A 21,432-nucleotide genomic window follows, 5' to 3' on the forward strand; every position below is an offset into this window, starting at 1 on the left:
TGCCACACAGTCCCATCCGTGCAGCAAGGAGGGCTGGCAGAGAAGCAGTGCAGCAATATTTGCTGCTGTCCTTGTGTTCCCCATAAGACAGCCCTTCCCAGAGCCAGGAGCACTGGGAAGCAGCTAACGAAGAAAAGAGCAAGAGAAAGCGGTAAATAATAAATGAATGGACAGATGGGAAAAGGGTTAGAGCGAGCAACCGGAGAAGAAGCCTTGGGAAGCAAACTGTGTTCCCACCAGCAGGCAGTGCCCCCTCTGAGCAGTGTGGGGCAGGAGCCAGGGTCCAGCCACAGAGATTATCTCAGCCACAGAGATTATCCCAACCACAGAGATTATCCCCACACTCCCCGCCAAGCCAGGCTCTCCATCCGCGCCTTTCCCCTCCCCATTCTCTCCAGGAGCTAGCCCAGCCACAAACCTTCAGTCTGTCTGATGTGTCCTGCACACCACAGCCCCACATCTCAGATCCCCAGCTGCAAGCTCCTCAGCAGCATGCAAATACCACTCCTGGGATTTTTCACAGGGAGCAAACACACAGGAATGGTGGCTGGAGGGCTGAAACTAGCAATACTACGACTGCAGCAAAATTAGCTGCTGTGTCACAATTTGCCAGAAAAGTTTCTAAAAATGCTGAGAACTCACCAGGCACAATTTTCTGCTCTGTCCACATAGGCATCTACCTTCTCAAGTCTGTATTTGAGCAATGCTAATGGGATTGTAATCCCAGTCAAAAATACATACACAAGATGCTCCAACATGTCCAGGATGAAAAAAACCTAATTAAGTTTTTGAGAATCAAATACTGGACAAAAAGAAACCAAAGGAATATGTAAAAGGGATTTTGGTTGGGGTTTGGGTTTTTTGGTTTTTGGTTTTTTTGGTTTTTTGTTTTGTTTTTTGTTTTTTGTTTTTTTTTTATTTGATGGCTAAAATCAGCATATTCCACCACCATGCTGAAAGGAGTTTTTGGCAGGAAACCCATCCTTATGCAATAGCATAGATAGCAATAACAGAAGATAATACAACCCATGATTGCAATGTTGAAGAAATAGCAATCAACTGCAAATTATAAAGTATAGAAAATTAATACAGTATTTAAAAAGTATGATGGAAAAATTCATGTCTTGCTGAGTTATGAGTGGGAATTAAAATATAGAGGAAAGAAGGGAAATGAGGAGACATATCTGTGTTATTTTGTGCACATGGTAAAATTATCAATGTAACTACAAAAACATAAATATAGGCACTCTGTATTTATTAAAAAAATATTATGATGAATTCTTCATAAGATGACTATATACATCACCATTTACTAATGACCAAGACATCAATTATATAACATCTGCTTTAGATAAACACTATTAAATCACCCATCCTGGTAATTTGCACCTCCAAGTGCACTAAGGAGATCTCTGACCTGTTGATGTTAATTTTTAATAAATCTTGGAATGTCAAGTAATTCTAGAAGGGTAGGTGAGCCCTAACCCCATGCTGGTGCTTTGTCAGGACTTGCTGACCAAGGGACCAACAGCCAGTCAGGCTGACAGCAGAATTTGACAGAGTAATTAAAAGACAATATGAGAATCTACCAATAATTCATTATATTCATGTCTCAGCTAATTACCAGCCAGTATATGTTGTACAGAAACAAGTCCTGTCTAACTGATGTTACAGGTTGATTTAAGAACTTGCATTAATAGAAGTAATTTGGAATAAGTAGATGGACAGAAGTGGCTAATGAGACAAAAACCTATCCATTGCTTGTTTCCCATCCCACAGGATGCAGTGTTTTTCCCAGTCATTCAGATAAATACAAGATCCTCAGAGGCAGCTTGCAGATAGCACAAATGAAGGCTAGTAAGTAACGAAGAAAACAGCCCTCATGTATCCTGTGATCCAGTTTGTATGGCTGAATGGCCACCATCCAACCAAGCATGCTTTAATTCAGCCAAGCACAAGATAATACACGTACAGGAAAACAATATAGAGCTTGTATCTCCAGGATGGAAAATTCTGTCCTGCACAGTCACAGGACCAAGGAGGAGGTATGACAGGACTTTGGCAAAGTGAAGCTTGAGGAGCCAAATCTATTCAGCTTTTGAAAGAAAAATCCACAAGGTCTGACTGCTGCATGTAGGCATTACGTTAGTGTGGGAGGACAGGGGGTTTCTGACCTGGTGGTGGGAGGCAAAGCAAGCTCCAGGGGTTGAAAGTCAGAGTCAAACACGGTGCAGACAAAGAGCAAAAGGAACATCAGCACAGCTGAGGATGAGAAACATCACACAAGAAGCTCAGGATGATCTTGGGGCCCAACATAAAAGCAGGGGTGAAAGTCAGTAGTACAAAAGGCAGGTACAAAGGCTGCTGTGTAACGTAAGACTGGAAGGAGCCCAGACACTGGCACACTGGGGGTCTGCTTTAGGCTACAAAATCAGGGAGATCGGAAGCATAGGCTTATTGGGAGCATCTGAAACACAGAACCTGCTGGTAATTAGGGACCTTTAACTGCCCACACATTTTCTGGGAGAGGAAGACATCAGACACCGCCTTGCATCAAGTTCCTGGAATGCACCGACCAAAAAAAAAAAAAAAAAAAAAAAAAAAGAAAGAAGCGACAGGAACAAAACTAGGAAGTAGTCTCCTTGAGGTTTGATTCTCATCCACAGAGAAAAGGTGGGGAAAGCCCTGAAGGTGGAAAGCACCACAGGCAGGGAAGCCTAAAACGAATGTTTGTACTTGTTTGAAAAAGAACGGGAAATACTGGCAGAATAAAAATAGTGCTTTGTAAGGACAGAGGCTTCAGTAATCTGAGAGGGTTGGCAAGTGAGATTTTGCTCCAAATGAAAGGGAAGCTTGGGAAAGACAGTGTTTTGTAAACACACAGCAAGATAAGGGAACAGATGTAAATTATCTGAACGCAGGGGTACGATTAGGGTAATTCACAGACTCCTCAGTGGCTCGAAGCATGCAAAGGAGAAATGGCAGCTCCATCAGGCTGATGGGGATGAGCACAAAGGAGCAGCACCAGGAGAGAGGGACAGAGCGAAAGAGCCGAGTGCTCCACAGAAACTGCTCCCAGCAGTGATCACCAGCGGTAACCAGGAGACCTTTGATAACTACATCGGTGGGAAGAGACAGACCAAAGAGTTCAGCACCTCCTGAGGAGGGAGAAAAGGTTAATAGATTGCTTTATGACACTGAACACGCCACAAGCCTTTCCAAAGCTGTTAGTGCGTGTCAGCCCTCCCCCTCTTCCACCAAAATCTGTTTTCTGTTAGGTTTATGTGTTTTCTTTATTCTCTACACAGCACCCAGAACTGGCTGGTTCTGGTAATGACATTACATATTATAATGCATGTATAACTGCTAATTTTAAGATTCACAATTTATAAAATATCTTCTCTTGTGAGGCTAGTTAAACTGGACAGTAAATTGAATTTAATAAATCCTGAACATGTCACAAGAAGCCATATTTCCCACAGTTACAAAAACAATAACCAAATCAGATAATGAGAAAGCCAAAGTGTGGCTTAACAGACTAGAGGGTGTCACCTGAAAAAGAGATTCACCTTCATGACCTCTCTCACACACACACATGCTGTCAGCACAAAACGAGTTGTAAAACTACTAATTAGGGTAAGAGAAGGCAGGGGATCCCAGGGGTTTGGCTCACAGCTGTCTCAGGAAGCAAAGAAGTATAAATTGGGACCGAATTTCACAATAGTCAACAACTCAGAGAGTTAAAGCAGGAATGCTTAATGCTTTTGTTGGTTCAGACTTTATTAGAAGAAGGATAAATTAGGGCCACAAAATTAATGCAATTAAAACAATCAGAGTAGAAGGATAATGTATAGTAGCAGAATGAAAACTACAGAAGTTTGATGTTTTAAAATAGGTGGAGGTCCGTCAGCAGCTATCTGTAGGAATTTCTGGAAGACAAATGAGGTTCTAAAAGACCAGAAAAGGGCAAATACAGTGTTGAACTATGTTCAACAGGTTGAAAAACCAAGGAAATTGCAGGCCAGCCAACATAACTTCAATTCCTGGAAAAATTTTGAAAGAAATCATCAAACAATCCATCTTCAAGGAAGGGCTGGAAGTAATAGCCCTGCCACGTGAAGGCAACCTGACTTCTCTTTGATAGAGCAACAAGGTCTCATGTGTGAGATAGAAGCAACAGATGTTCTGTACCTTTACTTTCTCAAGGCTTTCCTCCAGTTTTGTGTAGCATTTTAATTAGAAAATTGGGTAAATAGTCTAGATGAAATTCCATGTGGGAAATGCACAGCTGGTTGGGAAATGGTACACAAAATTGCAGGCATGAACAAGCAATATTTTAGAAAAAAATCCATGATTATACAGACAGAAGTGTCATGCTCCAGGTACATGAAATAACCCTGCTGCTTTTCTCAGGCAACAATGGCCTCAGCTATAATATTGGTCTCATTTCAAGGCAGAGCACTTAAAAAAAATCCCAGACCCAGTGGAGAGAGCCCAAGGGACCCCAACAAAACACAGAGCACAAAAAAATTGTAGAGGGTTGAAAGGGATCTCAAGATGCAGAATCAGCTACACACATGTCATTCAACTTGAAAATAAAATGGACATGAGAAAAGAGCAAATGAAAGGCAGTTGTTCAGTGCAGAGAACAAAAGTCTTCAGGGAAATGTGATAACAAGCCTCAAATATGTAAAAGATTTCTGCAAAGAGAAAAGGAGTGCTGTAAGCTGTTCTCCATGTCCACAGGGAGAGGACATGCCATCATGGGCTTAAACAGAAGCGAGAGATTTTAAAAATACCAACTCCATAATGATACAGCTAATTATGCCCTAGAGCCAACTGCTGAGGCAGGGTACATCACTGCCATCACAGAAGGTTTTAAAACAAGGATAAAGCCACACCGTTTGAATCAGTCAGCAGTGATGTCCCCACTATCTGAGCAACGCTGGTGCCTGGCAGCTGAGCCCCAGCAGCCTGCAGGCTTTACAGGACATGCCCAGGAACACGATATATTGCAGCTACAGCAAACACCCTCAGAAGGCTGAGCAGTGAAAACAAACAGCCACTTTGTTTCAGAATGAGCTCATATAAACAACTGATAACGGCACAGAAACACTCCGTTACCCGAGATTGTTTTCCAAGATTTATTTTTCCCAGCACTATTCCATTGGATCTGATCCCAAGACCTCAGAAGACACCTGCAAACTGTCCTCGGAGGGTGGCACCTCTGCTGGTCACTAACTGGGGGCTCAGTGCAGATAGTGTTCTAAAGACACTACAGTTTTCCTGGTCCCTTCCTCGCAGGAAAGCCCCCAGTGTTCCACAGTTCTGTCCCCCTCTTTCCCACAGGAGCTGATGACATTACTGTGTTCCCTTTGCTGACAGGACTTCTCCACCAGTACCCCACTTGTGCTAATCAAGGTGACAGGTTCTGAGTAATTATTTCCACTGTGGTTTTAGCTTTGAATGCTGCTTTTTTTTTTTTTTCTTTGAAGGGTTCAAGCCCCCCAGAGTTTGACTAGTGTTCCAAGTGTACCAGCTAGTCACACAAATTATATTGGCTCTGCCCATGCACCTTTTCCCAAGCAGAGATCAGGTACAGATTTGCCATGGAAAAGGCTAGAAGATGCCCTCTTGAGGTCCTTTTCAGATCTATTTTGTACAATGCTGTGGCTCATGTGTGTAGTGTAAGGGTCTGTGACGGACAGAAGGGCAGAGGGCTTGATCCAAAAGACACTCCCAGGGTGCACTCTCCTTGAAGGAAAGCTGGAGAGCCAGAGCAGTGCAGACCACCCCTGTGCAGCACCCAGCAAAACATATGATACGTATCACTGCTGTGCAGACCACAGGACATTTAGGTTGCTGATCCCAAACAAGATGCCAAACAGGCAAGGAAGCTGTACTTACCCTTGCAAGAGCCCTGTCAGGAACCATCTCACAAGGGGCCCACCCTCCAGTCCCATGCAGTTAGGTGTAGCTGGGGGAAAAAGCCATCCGAGGAAAATTCCAGCAAAAATAACCAGGATGGCCTTACTGCCTGGCAGCACAGGCACCAAAAGCAGACCCAACCCCATGCCCTGCTTCCTGCACACACCCTCTTGCAAGGGCAGCATCTGAGCCACGATTCTCTCAGACCCAGCACTCCATTGGGATGAGCCTCAGGCCCTACAAACATGTCCTGCTCAAGGACCACTGTCCTCCAGAGCCACAGCATTCAGCAAGAATCACAAAACCATTACAGGAGGTTTTGCACAAGTGCAGGAAACCCACATCACATGTGCTCAACCTGATCCAAGTGATTCCCTGCCAAAGGACAAGTACAGCTGAGGTTCTCACTGTCTTTGGGGAGAAGCAAAGAACTTATTTCTGTGGGGCAGTATCTCACTTGCAAGCTCTTCACACAGACATACTGCCCTCTGCTCTGTGGCCCCCACACTTGTTCTGCAGTAGCCACACATACTGCCTGTTCCCCTTCCCTGCCTCGTTCCACTCATCCCACATTACACATCCCACTTGTGAAAAGTGGGTGTGCACTCTGTCACCACCACCTCATACCCCCAAACCACTCATCTTGGACAAAAAGGGTTTCTGCATGGCTGCAAACATCTCCAAAAGTAGACTTTTTCAAGGAAAAGCTCCACCAAGAGATCACAACTGCTGTTATGGCAGAATTTAAAGTATCTAATGAGCTTGGGGTAGTGGGATGCCAGTGTAAAACACCTGATTGCAGTGTAGGACACAGACAGTGAAATGCACTCTTCAGCAGCTCTCAGCTCTGTTCCTATCTAGTTCCATCTCAGTTTAGTCCCTTCCAGTGTCTCTCAGTGCAGCGGGTGTGACACCCATGACCCCCTCAGCAGGGTAGGGCCACAGAGGGTCAACTGGCAAGCCGTGTGAGGAGAGTCTGACCCCCTAATCACTGCTTTTAGAGGTTGTGCTATATACCACAGGATGGAGAGCTCCCAGCACACACCTTCAGTCTCCTCACTGGCTTTTCAGTGCAGGTGTGGCAAGACAGGCCAGAGAGCTCTCATCATTTGTCTCTTGATGCAGTGAATTAATCTGTGCCACAGTTTCAGACAGAAGATATAGCAGAAAGGCGTTTCTCCATGTTTCAGAATGAGCAGTGCGGCACTATTTTGTTTCCTCTGGATGGGGAATCCTCAAGGGAGATTTGCAGTCCGTACGTGTTTCTTGGGAAGCCTCAGTTACACTTAACACTTCATGCAAATACAGAAGGGGCTGGTTTCACATATCGAGCTGAACACTTCCCTCTTGCACAGGCTTAACAGGTTTTACTTGAGAACAGTGCAGAAGCCTAGATGCCCACAATCTTAAACTACCAACGCGGTACACTACCCCAGCCCAAGCTGGCACCGCAGGTGGAGGGATCTGGATTTAGTCTATCGAAGCCTGATGCTGCCCCACTCCCCACAAGCTCCCTCTAAAATCTGCATGCACACTGTGTCTCCACTGCCCCAGGCAGTTCCTCACACCTCACCTGCTGCCAGCCCAATGTTGTGCATTCCGGCCTCCCACCTCCACCCACTTCCAGGACTCCAAAATGACCTTCCTGTTGCCTGAACATTTCTTCTGAGGGCTGCAGAGGAGGGGAGCCTGCTGTGATGATGGCAACTTCTAGCCCAGCTGGTAAAAAACATAAAAAGAATCCCTGCTTGCTCTGTGAACTGTGAAGGAGCAAAGCAGTGTTTCTAGGGGAAGATTCCTTCTCCTCCCCTGTCCCACGGCAGGCTGAGCTCGAGCTCCCAGACCGACCCAGGAGCTCGAGAGATGCTGATCTGAGAAATGAGATACCCATCTCTGAGCAAAGATTCATAAACCTCAAAATATTTTACAGCATTTTAATAGCACAGTCACAGATCAAAGGCAATTGCTCATGTCAGGGAGGCAGGCTCAGTAAGCCTGGAAAGATCACATACAGAAAGCAGAGGCAAGATGCAAGAGAAAGCCTGCAGACAGGAGCTGAGGAAGGCTCGATGAGAGAAACTAAAGGGGTCTAAGCCAGAGTCTCACATGTGTTCCTGAAGGAATGAGAGCCAGAAAGACTGCCTGGTTTCACTCAGTCTCAGTTGTGTCTTAGCACAAAAACACACATTTCATTTTAAGACACCCTCTTACCTTGGAAGTACCTGCTGCTGTGAGCAGCTTAAATCCCAGTATAACACAGCCCTGCCTGATGCCTGAAATAAGGAACACACTGGGAATTATGTGCAACTGGTGAATAGATTTGAAAAAGCCATCAACTTACATTGATGCCACAGAGACTGCAGAATCATGCCCTGCACTCTAAGAGCTTTCATTCCTATACCCATGAGGGTACTGCTTGAAAGTTTGTTGGCAGAATCCATTGCCCACACTTGCAGACAGAGTGGGAGGCCTGAAAGTCTTTCAGATTGTTCATGTAACTGTATTACCTGGGAGGAGGAGGAGGAAGGGAATGGGACTTTTTATCCAGATCACTACAGTGGTAGTGGTTGTAATTTGCGAATAAAAATGCCACACTGTAGTATTTCTACTCTCAAACTCTCCTAGAGGAGCTATCCCATCACAAAGCACCTTTATTCTCATATGACTTTGGGCAAGATAGTCCATTTACATTTTTTGGGTAGGACTGAAGAACTAGCAGTAGTAGGAGCCCTCTCACAGAGGTGTGGGGTTCAATAGTGCTGCAGTCTGGGCTGGACACTGAAGGTCATCCACAGTACCTGCACTGCTTGAGGCCAAGTGACTCCTCGATGCAGACCCCCAGGAGGAAAGCCTGTTCTCAAGGATCTCATGGATACTCCATCCCTGAAAACTCAGTCCTTCACTAAGGACTCCCTAAACCACATCTGCATTCTCGCTCCTGCTCCTTGCCTCGTGACCTGGGGACTCCCTACAGCACTGCACAAACCCACTGTGCAGAACAAAAAGAAGTCCTCAAGCAAACTCTGTCTGATTGAATTTTGAAGGTAAGAAATGTCCTTCTGCAACAGATGTACAACCCCCTCTACCCACCCCAAACACCAGATCCATCACAGAGAAGGGAAATATTTACACAAGTTAGTAGAGTTCCAGTTAAATATTATGCTTAGCTGTCTAGAGACCATGTTCTCAGACTATGTCTATGAAATAAAAGATTAAACTTCATAACAATTATGAAGTTCCTCTGCTCACATTCAAAGGGAGTTAAAGAACATTAAAATAGTTCTTTGGGTAATATTCTGGTGAAATTGCTCTCTCCACCCAGGAGAGTTAGAGCTAAAACCTTCTGAACTATCCTGTAAACACACTTGGAAAGGCTAAGAGCTAAGCTGATAACCAGGTAGCACCTCTGCTCTGCAGGTTCTGTAAAAAATGTGAGCAATGCCAGAGAGCTTTTGAAGCAGCAAGGGAAGGAGGATAGGGGAGAGCAGCTTCACTTCTCGAGGGAAGTTTGTTTAGTGGAAAGTAAGCAAGTTGTCAGGGGAAAAGCTGACAATGTTGATTCCAGCAGTTGTACTGGGAATAAACAGCCAAGTGGATTACGTTACAGAGAATGAGAAACGGCTCTGAGGATCCCATTTAAATGCTGGGCCTTCAGGAATGATGTGATTCAGCTACACCCATCGCCCCAATACCCAGTGACCCCCTGGGCTGAGCCTTTGGACAGTGCTGGTGTTGCCGTCCGACCTCCGTGGGGCCTCCAAAAGCTCCAACACAGCTGATGTCCCCAAGAGAGCCAGAGCTCACTGGTGAGGATGCAGACCCACGCTGGCTTCAAGGCAGGGGCTGGGCACTGAGACATGGGTGGCAGCAGAGTGGGGGAGGTTGTGCAGGACTGGTTTGCTTCTCCCAGCCCAGCAGCAAGGGAGGACCACCATGGGTTTTGCCATCTTCTCCCCAGACAGAGCACAGAGCCCTCAATCTTGCCTGCCCTTCACAGGAAAGGGACCTGTCAAGAGGAGAAGGGGGTCTCGTTTGATTTATTAGTCTCTTCCTCCTTCCCATCATCTGTGGCTCATCCAGCTGTAGTGATAAGGAGAGGAGATATGAGAGGACCCTGTTGGCTGCTGGGATACCATCCTTCTGCCCACTCACTGCCTAAAGATATCAGTCCTTTACAAGCACCATTAAATGTGTATCCAAAATGTGGCAGTCTCCTCCATCGAGATTCTGTTCCCTGGATAATACAAACAGTTGCCAGAAAAAGAGTATCCTCTCATCTCTGTCTAGGCCATTATCCCTTTATATTTGCTCTTTAATATTTACTGGGTTCACACAAAGTGCATGCTCTGGAAAGAAAAAAAATCAGCTGCAGCTTAAAGGACTCCAAATTTAGTAATTGCTGCAGCCCCATCGACGTGAACAGTTAGCAGGGAAATTTCTCCAGCACTTCGCATGCCGTGGTATTCTGCTTAGGTCAGACTGTAGAAAATGTTCTGTTCAGGGGCACCAAATCTGGAGTGTTTGCATAGGTGCCAGCTGCAGAGGTCTTATGAGTCCCCCTCCAGTTCCTGCTGGTCCTTTCCCTCCCAATACCCAGTAACCTTGGTAGGAAACAGAGGCAGCCAGAGAGATGCTGATTCATAGGGGTGAAGAACCTGAAGGTTTTAACACATCTGTGAGTTAGCAAGAACTAGACCCAGCTCCTGGCTCCAGAGCTGGTCTTGCAGCCTTACCTGTTAGTGTGAGGTTGCTGTATGTGTTTGAAAACTGCTCCTTTAACAAAACCAAGTGCATCTGAGCTGCCTTTTCCCTCTGTAGCTCCAACATTATGTCAGGATGCTGGGCGATCTTACAGCCTTTCTGCTTATCCAGGGCAATGTCACTGCGAACAATGTCTACAGCAAAAGGGAAAGAAAAGAGGGAGATGGCCAAACCTCAGCTTTCATTTTCATTTTCACCAGATGCTTGGATCAGTCCAGCCAATATGACAGTCACACAATCATCACTCAGCAAGAGCAACCCAACAAAAGGATCCAAGCCCCTTGGATTCACCTATCAAATCACCCTCCCCAGCCCAAGTGTCCTTTTCTCCCACACAATGCTCAAGTTGTATGCTCACAGAACCTACTGACCCTTCCATCCTTTACCTGCCTAGCTGTTGCTCTCTTACAATGCTGAACCCTCCCTTGCAGGAGAGTGCAAATGCCTCCCAACATTTATATTACAACCCTGTTACATGTGTATTTGACACTAAATAATGAGAAAAGACTAAATCCCACTCCAGTAACCCCTGGCTTCCACTTAACCTTGCCTGTCAAAGAGGTGATGAGGAAGGCTTGTTCTCACCTTGTTTATCCTCACTGCAGCTATCACAGGTCAGCATGGCTTATGACTCTTTGAACAAGTGTCTGAATCCTCCTAATGCCTGACATTCAGGAGGCAGAAGGATTATTTAACAATTGGTTTTTCTTCATATGGGCATTGTCTAAGCCATATTGTGAGACAAAAATATGATATTCCCTACTCTAGAACGACTCACCTGCTGGGGAAAGGGAATGATGGAGTAGTAAGGCAGAACAAGAATCAAGTAAGACCTGTCAGTTTAAGCAGGAGGGGAGTGGTGCATACTAGTTCTTGCTAGGTCCCTTATGAGTTTAATAAACTCTGTAACATGTTCAGATCCACAGGCACCAGATGCTGTGTCTAAATCTTACAAAACCTCAGGCCAGCTCTGATAAGCAAGGATTGAAGTTGGAATTCTTCCACCACATTGCATAAGGTCACTTTGCCTCACAAGGCTGATTTTTGCTTGGTTCAATTCCCATCTGGCTAGAAGCTGCTGAAGAAGCTTGTTGTCAGAAGAGAGTCTCACCTTGCTCCACACACACTCTCTAGCTCCTTTATTGTTACTCACATCAAGAAACACCAAAGTTGCTTCCAAAAGCCATGCTCCTGTCTCTCAAGGTGTCCAAACTCAGGTTCAGCTGACCTAGGTTCAAAGCTCTGCTGTATCTTGGGGCTGGCAGGGAACTGCCTCCAAACATGTGGTGGAGGACTGGAAGCCACATTCTCTTCCTGTCTCCAAGCCTCATCCTAGAGTCACTACACTTTCTTGCCTCGGCTGTGTTCTACCTCTTTTCTGCATAGTTTGGGATTAGTACAGCTTCTCTAAAGCCTGCCTAAAACAGACTGCTCAGAACAGCAATGACATTGAAGTACCCATGGTCTGTAGTTAGCCACGTGGGCTGTCTCCTCCACCCACAGCTAGCATACTCAGGAGTGGATATTGGGCAGCATCCAGACACCATGAAAATATGGTTCAATATTTCTACATGCAGCACAAGGGCATCAGTGAGATGGAGCAAAAGGAAGGACTAATGTTCTTCTGTAGCAAATGAGCACAGACCCCTTGACTTTGTGCCTTAGTGCACATTCTCTTAAGTAGGCACTAAGTAAGACCTGGCCCTGCCCAACCTCTGCCCAACTAATGAATGATGAAATCCTGAACCCCTGTTATGTGAAATAATCGGAGAACTGAAGATTGAGAAACACAACCTTACATCTGTCCCACACGAGATAGACTATTGCTGCCATGGGCTGCTGCAGTCACGTAGAGCCTGTGAACTTCCTGGGTGACGGATTTCCCTTCCTGCAGAACTGAAGGCAAGAGTTGTACATCCCACCCCCAAGGCAAAACGAATCCAGACACATCAACAAGGCCCTGAAGGAGGAGAAGACTGAGAGGCAGACAGGTTTGAAAATTGATGGTCAATATGCTGTCTGCAATTCTCTTCAAACTGCTGCAGGGGTGTCCAGGGTGGGTCGAAACAAGTTTGTTTCCTAAAAGGAATGGATGACTTCTGAAACCCAAACCAGGGCAAATGTGGACCCATGTGAGGGAACCACTGCCTCAGGTCAGGGGCCAGCACCTTGGAGGGTGCAGCGGGCTGCGGCAGTGGGTCTGTGTGACATCTTTGGGGACCACAGGGATGGCTCTGCATGCACTGTCAGCAAGGCCTGGGGATAGAGGGCAGCCCAGGAATGAAGAGCAGGAGCGGTGCTTTGATAAAGCTGCTGTGACAGGGATTACCACAAGGATGTCAAGTCCCATGCAGACAAATCTCTGGAAGACTGTGGGGAAGGCATGCAGGGCACAGAAGTCAGAGCACTCTCTGGGAGTTATCTTCATGGGGTTCTCTGAGAGCTGCCACTGCAGACACTCCGGAGGCAGAGGCAAGACATGCAAGATCCTGTCTTCTCAGATTGTGAGGGACCCGCAAAACTTGCCCAAGACCTAAAGATGGAAGTGGAACCCACAGTCATTGTAACTTCAGCTTAAACTGTGGGCAGATGTCTGGGATATGGAGCTCAGCAAGGAACTCAGTGCCTGCTCCTTCATACTCTGCCAGGCTGTGCCCAGTGTAGGGAAGCAGCCAAAGGCACCTCTGCACCACTCTGCTGAACCAGCAGCACCGAGGGAAGAGGGGTACAGACCACAGCTTCTGAGGGCCTAGGGGAATTCTCAGCAAGAGCAACCCGAGGGACACAGACAGCAAGGAGTTCACAGCTTTCAAATCTTAAGAGGAAGAGACAGAGAAAAGACAGATGTAAGGAAGTCGAGAAGGAGGACAGTACCCCGGAGGCTCTGGACAGGGCAGGAGAAGGGCACTCACTGCCTTCCTGAGCCTCGGTTAAAAAAAAAAACAAAAAAAGGCGATAAACCGCTCAGCAGAACATGGAACCGAGCAGTTCCTGCCAGGAGTGCGAAAGAAGAACTCCAGATGTGAGAGCCCCAGAGGATGCCAAATGCTTTGGGAAGGCGGGCGGGCCGGAGCCGCGGCCCGGGCGGGCCGGGTCAGTACCCTGGCCAGCTCAGGCTGCCCCACGGCCGGGCCCGGCGGGCAGTGACCGGCGGGGCCCGCGGCGGGGCCGGGCGGCAGCGCCGAGCGGAAAGGCGGGAGCACACCCGTGTGGCGGCCAGGTGAGCTGCGGCTGCCGGCAGGCTCCGGCCCGCGCTGGCACAGCCCGGGCCCCGCCGGGAGCCGCCGGAGCTTTCCCCGGGGCAGGCTGCGGGCCGGGCCCAGCGCGCTGCTCTGCGGAGCCTGCTCTGTCCCGAGTGCCCGCACACGGCCCTGTCCCGCCCCGGGATAGCGCCTGCGGTTTCGCGCACGCCGCCCGTGGAGGTCACCGAAACTACCCAGGAAATGTTGAAGAACGAGTTAGAAAACAGCCTTCAGGAGCAGCACAAGCGCAGCGATGCTTTTTCCCGGGCAGCCCAGGACTAGCTGAGCTGTACCAGTCCCTTTCCGTGAGCCACCTGCACCAAGGGGTTTCAGTAACCATTCCCCACAGGGCAGAGAGGCTCCAAGCTGTGAGACCTCGAGGCCGGTGCACAGCACAGAGACAGCTCCCAGCCGGGGCCGGGTCCCTTGCACAGGGTGAGCTGCTCTAGAATTTACAGTGTCAGAGTGTGCAAGTGACCACCGGCCCATGGTCATGCCACCATCTCCCCATAGGCAATTCCATTCCAGGAGTTGGAGTAGTGGAGCAGACACAGACTACTGCAGCGGAGCACCTGGAAGATGGGAGGAGGGAGGCACAGTCCCAGGTTTGTGTGGACACGGCAGAGGGATGCGGTTATTGTCAGAGGGATGTGTGACAGAAGGGTAAAGAGGAGAAATATCCCATCTTTCTGTCCCTGTGTGTGTGAAAGTGAGCGCTGCCCACAGCAATCACTGCTCCAGCAAAGCAAGAGTCACCACTGCCATGGCACCAGAACAAGCTGTCTGGCCATCCTCCTCAGGGGACTGTTTGCTTCAGATTCCCAGTCTTGAAAAGTGAATTCAAAAAGGAAAAAACCCTCGATTTTTTTCTAACAAAACCTGAACACTTCTTCTAAAACATGGAATATTAGGAAATTTTGTCAGTACCAAAATTAAATAGATATTTAATGACCAGGCAAAAGTCTTATCATTTTCACTTGTAAAATCAACAAATTTAAAATGTTTTCAAAACCAGGTTTGTCTGCTGGAATTATTATAAAATACCCGGTGATTGTGAAATGGGAAGCACAACTTTTATTTAGACAGACAGAAGATTTCTCAAGACACAAACTGCATCCTCATTGTGTCTGTCTTTAATGGGCAAATTTTTGACACATTAGTATCATTCCTTTATTTTAGCTGGGAAAAATTCCCTGACAATGAGTCCCACAAGTTATTTCCCACCACATTAAAAAAAGGCATATTTTTTCATTTCATATGTGATAATTCCACTGGATGCTCCCTATTTCTTGTGTCATGAAAACAAGGAAATAATCATTCCCAAACTGTCTTCTCTGTGTGACACCGAGTTCATAGCATTTGTCATAATCTCTGTCATTTTATCCAAGATGAAAAATCTCTATGACTGAAAGATACGACTTTGATCACTTCCATCATCCTACTCCTCACATATATATTCTTTACACTGATTAGTATGTCAGCACCTAGTTTACTTATAGCATAAGAATGCTCTCAGTGAGTGTTTCCAATTATTTTCTAATATCCCTAACATTAGGTTGACTTTTTACTTACCTAAAAGTATTCAGAGACAAATCCATAATGTATTCAGAACATTTTCCCTGAATGTCAACTGCCAATTTAGAAAGGATAGTTGTGTAGAAAAAAATCACATCTTTCCCTGTGCATATTATTTTACACTAATCACTTTTAATTCATGCAAAGTAGATGTAGCATGGAAAGAAGTATGAAACTAACAAAAATATGTAATTTTAAAATAGAACTTATGATGGTTATTATAGATAAATATTTAACGATAGAAATCTTTTTATCTCACCAATCACAAATATCTAACAAATCAGAAATTAATTGTTTGATTGCACCATTTCCTGCAGTTATTAAAGCATTTTTCACGTATGATTATAGCAGAACAGTTTTTAATTTAAAAAGAAAAAGTGGAGATAAACAAGTAATCTTTGGAAGTATCTCCTGCCCATGCTGTATCTTCCTTACCTTGGGTGATGTGATTTCTACAACCTTTTTATTTTATTTTTAATTTCTAAGGAAACAGCTAAGCCCTGGGACTCGTTATAGAGGCAGAGCAGGTTGCAGCTCCTTCCCTGCAGTCGTGGTGCCTGGGAACTAGGGAGCAGGAGGCTGCCCCAGAGCTCATGCTGAGGCACAGAGCAGCCCCAGGTCTGGCTAATCCCACAAATCCAAAGGACATCAGAGGATCTTCCCATCTTGGGGATTGAGTTCTTGCTATTCCTGAAATGCTACAGCTCTGCTTAAGGGGCTGCGTTTGAAACACTTGGAGGGTGAAAAAAACAACTATTTCCTCTTCAAGCTCTGAAAGGACAGATGTCTAGACTGTCAAGGGACACAAAACAGACAGAAAAGGGGCCCTGGGCGACCAGAAACAGAAGATGATTCCTTGAGTAAAGGAAAATTCGTTTGTTTTTTTACCAGGATAACAGGACTGTTCTCCATTCAGAAACATCTACTGCAGTTTTATGAGTTGGCAGAGCCAAAGGGACACTCCCAGACACATGGCAACAACTTCTCTGTTGCTCTCTCTGGCTCAGGTATCCTCATACCCCATGATCATCCTCATAATCCTACTCACTAAATTCACAGTAAAGCTGTTGCTATTTTTTTTTCACTTGAAATAATTTTCTGCTGGCTTAGTAGAGGATCAGAAATGTTCCAGAGCCAGCATAAGGGAAGCAGCAGAAGAGCAGTGCACAGATCATAAAGAAAGCATGGGGACCAACCAACCCTTTTGATGGCAGAGAAACACGAGGTGAGATTTCCTGCCTTCAGGACATAGATCTGAAGGATTTAATCTGACCAAGACTGAGACTGCTGCAGTCCTTCAAAGCAGGATTTCCTTTGCCAGCACTGTCCTCCACACCTCTGCCTGGTCACAAGGCATTAATGGATTTGGCAGCTGAACAAGCTGAAATGCAATCACATCTCCACCATCAAGTTTTGGTCAGCTGAGATGCCTGAACTGACTCACATGCAAACTCAGGCTCCAGGCATGGAAGAGGCAGGAATATACCCGAAGGGGCAGAAGAGTGGGAACAGCAGCCCTAGCTGGGGTCAGCTCCAGCCCCTGTGTAACCACACAAACGAATCCTCAGGTCATTTAACAGTTTATAATCTTTCTTTCCGCTGAATACCCTGGCACATGTTCTAACAGTATGGCATCCTACAAGACACTTGTGCAGTATGGACTGAGTAAGGGTGGGAATACATTCCCACTGCCAGACAAATTTTGAGGCTTAGATGCAGTGTTGAGTACCTGAGGATGCCTGAAGGAATGGATCCAACACTGAAAGAATACACAGAAAACCTGTGCCAGTATTAGACAGCATGATGTTTCCCACACTATACTGCAAAATCCCCTGACTAGTATGGAAGGCTTAAGAAACATGTCTTTGTAATTTTTTATTGTAATTGGTCATTTTTCCAGATGTCTGGTATCCTTTACAAAAAAAAAAAAAGAAAAAAGAAATTTAAAAAAGGAGATAAAATAGAAGGAAGAAATTTACCAGCAATTAAAAGGCTATTTTTGAAATGTGTTGTCCATGCACACTTCAGCTCAGAAACATCTTTGATGCACAACCTACAGCATGCAAATGTAGTCCCTTTCCCCTTTCCCTCCCATGGCCCACACAGTGCCACACAAAGTGTCCTTTGGTCTCTTCTCAGCCATAAAAAGGCTACAAAAGTCTACAAAAAGCTGGGGTACAGGAGGGAGAAGCACATTCACCACAGGTTGTCCGAAGCGGGCTCTGTGGCTCTGAGGTGAGAGGCAGCTGAGGATCACCCTACAGATGAGGAGTCTCCATATCAGCCCACAAACTCATACTGCAGCACCAGCAAGGAGCTTCCAAAATGGGCTCCACATTCAGGCACTCAGACAGCACCTGCAGCATCTCCTGCTGAAACAAGACCAGAACTCCACATACACATAACACCCAACACCAAGCTCCAGGACAGCGTGCAAGTTAGGTTTTAGCAAACTCCGCTTCAGAAGAGGTTTTGTGCTGGCAACAACCCATGCCTTTGCTGCAAAGAGGAGCTGCTCAAGCCTGTTTTCCTGGAGACCAGTGCTTCTTGTTGTCCCATTCCTCAGACCCATTTGGTCCCTTGTACACGAGAGGCAGTTGAAAGGACAGGCTGAACAGATTGCTTGTTAGGAGACCCAACAGCGAAAGGAGAAGCAGTCCTACTACATAGACTGAGCATGAACCCATACATCTTGGTACCTGCCCTGGAATCAGACATGTGCCCGTGGCAGCAGAGAAACACATCTCCAGATAACACAACACAACACTGAGCACAGCTGGGGAAGAAAAACGAACTCAGCAGGGCACATACCGAGAAACACCATTTAAGGGAGGGAAAAATCTCAGGCTAAAAATGTTACACCTCTTGATCATAAAATGTCAAAAAGTCTCTGGCACAGCCCCGCCTCCTGGTACCACAGAGCCTGACATACATTCAACTGGGTTTCTGTTTCTAACAAACCTCAGGCTGGCCAGTTCCTTATGCAAATAGGGTGGACTCCAGGACTGACCATCCAAAGTAGGGGCTGCATGGGATGGAAGCCACCTGGTGTGCCACATAGGTGGGGTGTTAATAGAACAGGTTAGATGACCTAATATTTAGCAAAGTCCAGGAGGTACCTAAGCCATGCTGCCATCAGCAGGGACTGCACATCCTATGGCTCACCAAGACCATCTATCATAGGCATCCACTTTTATGAGTTGCCCGGTCAGGTACTGAAAAATCTGCCAGCAAGCGATGGAATTGCTGTGCCAGTTTTATATGCAGTGCTGAAACATTGCCACATGCACCCTCTTCATGGGCATCACAGGCAGTAACCATAGAGCATGCAACACTTTGTTACCTTTACTGCCCAAACTGAATAGTTTAGACTGAGGTGAAGCTGTCTACACACACAAAGGAAAGATATCATGCACCACTGGGAACACACAATATTTCCAGGTCTGTGTTTCCAGGAAAAATCTGAACAAGAAATGAGTTACCCTGAAACCTAAAGGAGACACTTTATTTCAGGGAAAGTAAGTACATTTTAGATACCAGTCAAAAGCAACTACTACTACCCTCAGAAAGTATCCACAACCTCTGTGGAAGTAAGAAGTGTGAAAAAATGGGTTGGTGAACCCAAAGGCAGGCCTGGGTAAAAGCAATACTCAGAAGGTGGAGGTGTGCCTAGTTGGGATCATTTAAAAGGGCATCAAATACAATTATAAGTGCAGGGGAAGAGTAAGGTGAATCTCTGAAGAGGTTCAATAGTCAGGAAGGCAGAGCACCACAGAGACAGAAAAAAACATCAAAGAGAACACTGAGGAATACCTGGTCTGAAGAGCACCAGGGTGGCAGAGGGGGATTTACAGGATAAAGATCCCTGTACAGAGATTCATTCCAGCTTTAGCAGGCATGGTCACAGGATCCATGAAGGATGCAAAGCAGTCCTGTTGCTGCTGCTGCCTCCCATCTGAATGCCTGAGAGGGCTACACCAGTGTGGCCTGTGAGCACACAGTGGGGTGCGGCTGCCTGTGATGTGAACACCACTCACAGTCACTCTCTTGTAACTGCAGTTCCCTGAGCAATATCGCACACATGCCCTTCACCTCAGTCCTGCACTCTTTGAGATGCTGCAGCTTAGAGGAGCACAAGGCATGGGAACATCCATGGGGGCTGCAAAGAGAACCCAGACTCTGTGGGCACTGCAGGCCACAGGAGTCTGTGTGCACCCACAAGCAGAAGTGGCAAAAAGTGACAATCACTTGTCACAAGTGACAATCACTAGGGTGCTGCATAAGGCTTTAAAATTCACTGACTTCTCTGTTAAATGTTTTCTGGCTTTTTCAACTGATCAAGCCCCCCAACATCTTCCCCACTCCCATGCCACTATAAAAAATTTCAGAAAGTAGGTACTGGACATAAAAAAGCCCATGGACATGGAAAACAACTCCAATCATGCCAGACAGCTTGGGGAGAAGGAAAGGTAGCTAGCAGGATGCTTGTTGGCTTCCCCCCATGCTTAGGTGCTGATTGCCATTGATTTTCTATGTTGTCTCTTGAGGTTGCAAGTCCTCAGCAGCAAGAGGAAACTGCATGTCCTGGGTGAGCCACAGATGAGGGAACAAAAATGGGACCAGTGCTCCAAATGGAGAAGGTGGCTGCTCATATCCAGGACAGAATGGCAAAGAGCTGTGGTGGCATCATGATTTCATTTTGGAGAACTGGATCCCTCTAGTGAAGCACTTAGTGCAGCCTCAGCCCAAAAGGTTGTGAGCTACCAGCAACTCTAGCCCTTATCCAAATAGAGTGAAACTCCCTGACCCTGGAGTTTGCACACAGATCTTAAGAACAAATACGAGAGCTTTGCTTCCAGGCAGGAAATCCCTTTTACCACACCTTTCTGATTTACACCAATGCTTGATACACACCACATGTGTCTTCCCCTTCCTTCACCCACATTCACAATGGTCCTGTTCCATATTTAAGTGATGAAAAGTTAAGACCTGTGGTTACAACTTCTATGAAAAGCTTCATTTTGAAGGCTGCTACATTTCAATTTTATGGCCATGAGGAAAAGTAAAAAAAACCAAAAAAAAACCCCAAAATATTTCACTCCTTCCCTAACATGAAAACTGTTGTGAAGATGTTTAATAAGTAAGTGTAAGTTTTCTCCTACAAATTGTTGAAATATAGAAGGCAGGAAAATTTATTCTTACAAATGTTTTGTATGAGTCCCATCCATAGTTCTATGCATGACACTTAATTTCTACTGTACAAGGTGTCTGTGGCAAGTTTGGTCAGCATTTTTTCCTGAAGTGCATCTCAGCAGGCAAAGCTTAGAACAAACCCTTCGACTGAGATTTGTTACAAGAAAAACAAGGAATAACGTCGGGATTGCCCCAGCTAGGAGACCAAGTGAAAGATGGAGCACAAAAACTTACCCACCTGCCTGCGTGTGGGAATAGAAAGACATTCATCTCAGAGATGTTATGTAGGGAAACAGCGGGAGTGAGAGCCATCAGAAAACTGGCAAATGCATCTGCTTTTTCCATTCAGGACTGCTGCTGACTAGATCTCTGCAAAATTTCCTCTGTTGCACAGACCTGCCCAGTGGGATCTGTCTGGCATTAATTGGCCTTCAAAATTACTTATGGAAAAACCTTAAACTAATTTTTGTAAGTTGTTGAGTAGGAAAAAAAAAAAAAAAAAAAAAAAAAGCTTGTTTCTTTAAAAAAAGAACTAAACTAAGCAAGAGAGAAAAATCAATAAATTCCTGTATGTGGACATAGTACTCTGCTTCTTAAAATAAATGCCTTAGGATGGAAATGTGGCCCTAAATTTTCTACGCAGTTTCTTTGTGTGAATTACGGGCCACAAAAGGTGAGAGCCTTTTGTATACTGAGCTCCGCTGGGGAGAAGTGCAGACGGCGAAGAGAGGAG

General features: G+C 46.0%; 1 protein-coding gene across 2 annotated transcripts in view; it reads right to left on the reverse strand.

Moving 5' to 3' along the window:
- HPSE2 (heparanase 2 (inactive)) overlaps positions 1-21,432 on the reverse strand; it is a 106,279-nt gene that overhangs the window by 82,378 nt on the left and 2,469 nt on the right. The window contains exon 3 of one of the 2 annotated variants that reach the window (XM_033065985.2): positions 10,662-10,823. The exons of the other annotated variant lie outside the window; for it this stretch is intronic. Within the exon in view, the coding sequence (XP_032921876.1) occupies positions 10,662-10,823 (162 nt within the window). The remainder of the gene's footprint in view (positions 1-10,661; positions 10,824-21,432) is intronic. 2 annotated transcript variants of the gene reach the window in all.

Source organism: Catharus ustulatus, chromosome 8 (assembly GCF_009819885.2).
Source record: "Catharus ustulatus isolate bCatUst1 chromosome 8, bCatUst1.pri.v2, whole genome shotgun sequence".
Lineage (NCBI taxonomy): Eukaryota > Metazoa > Chordata > Aves > Passeriformes > Turdidae > Catharus > Catharus ustulatus.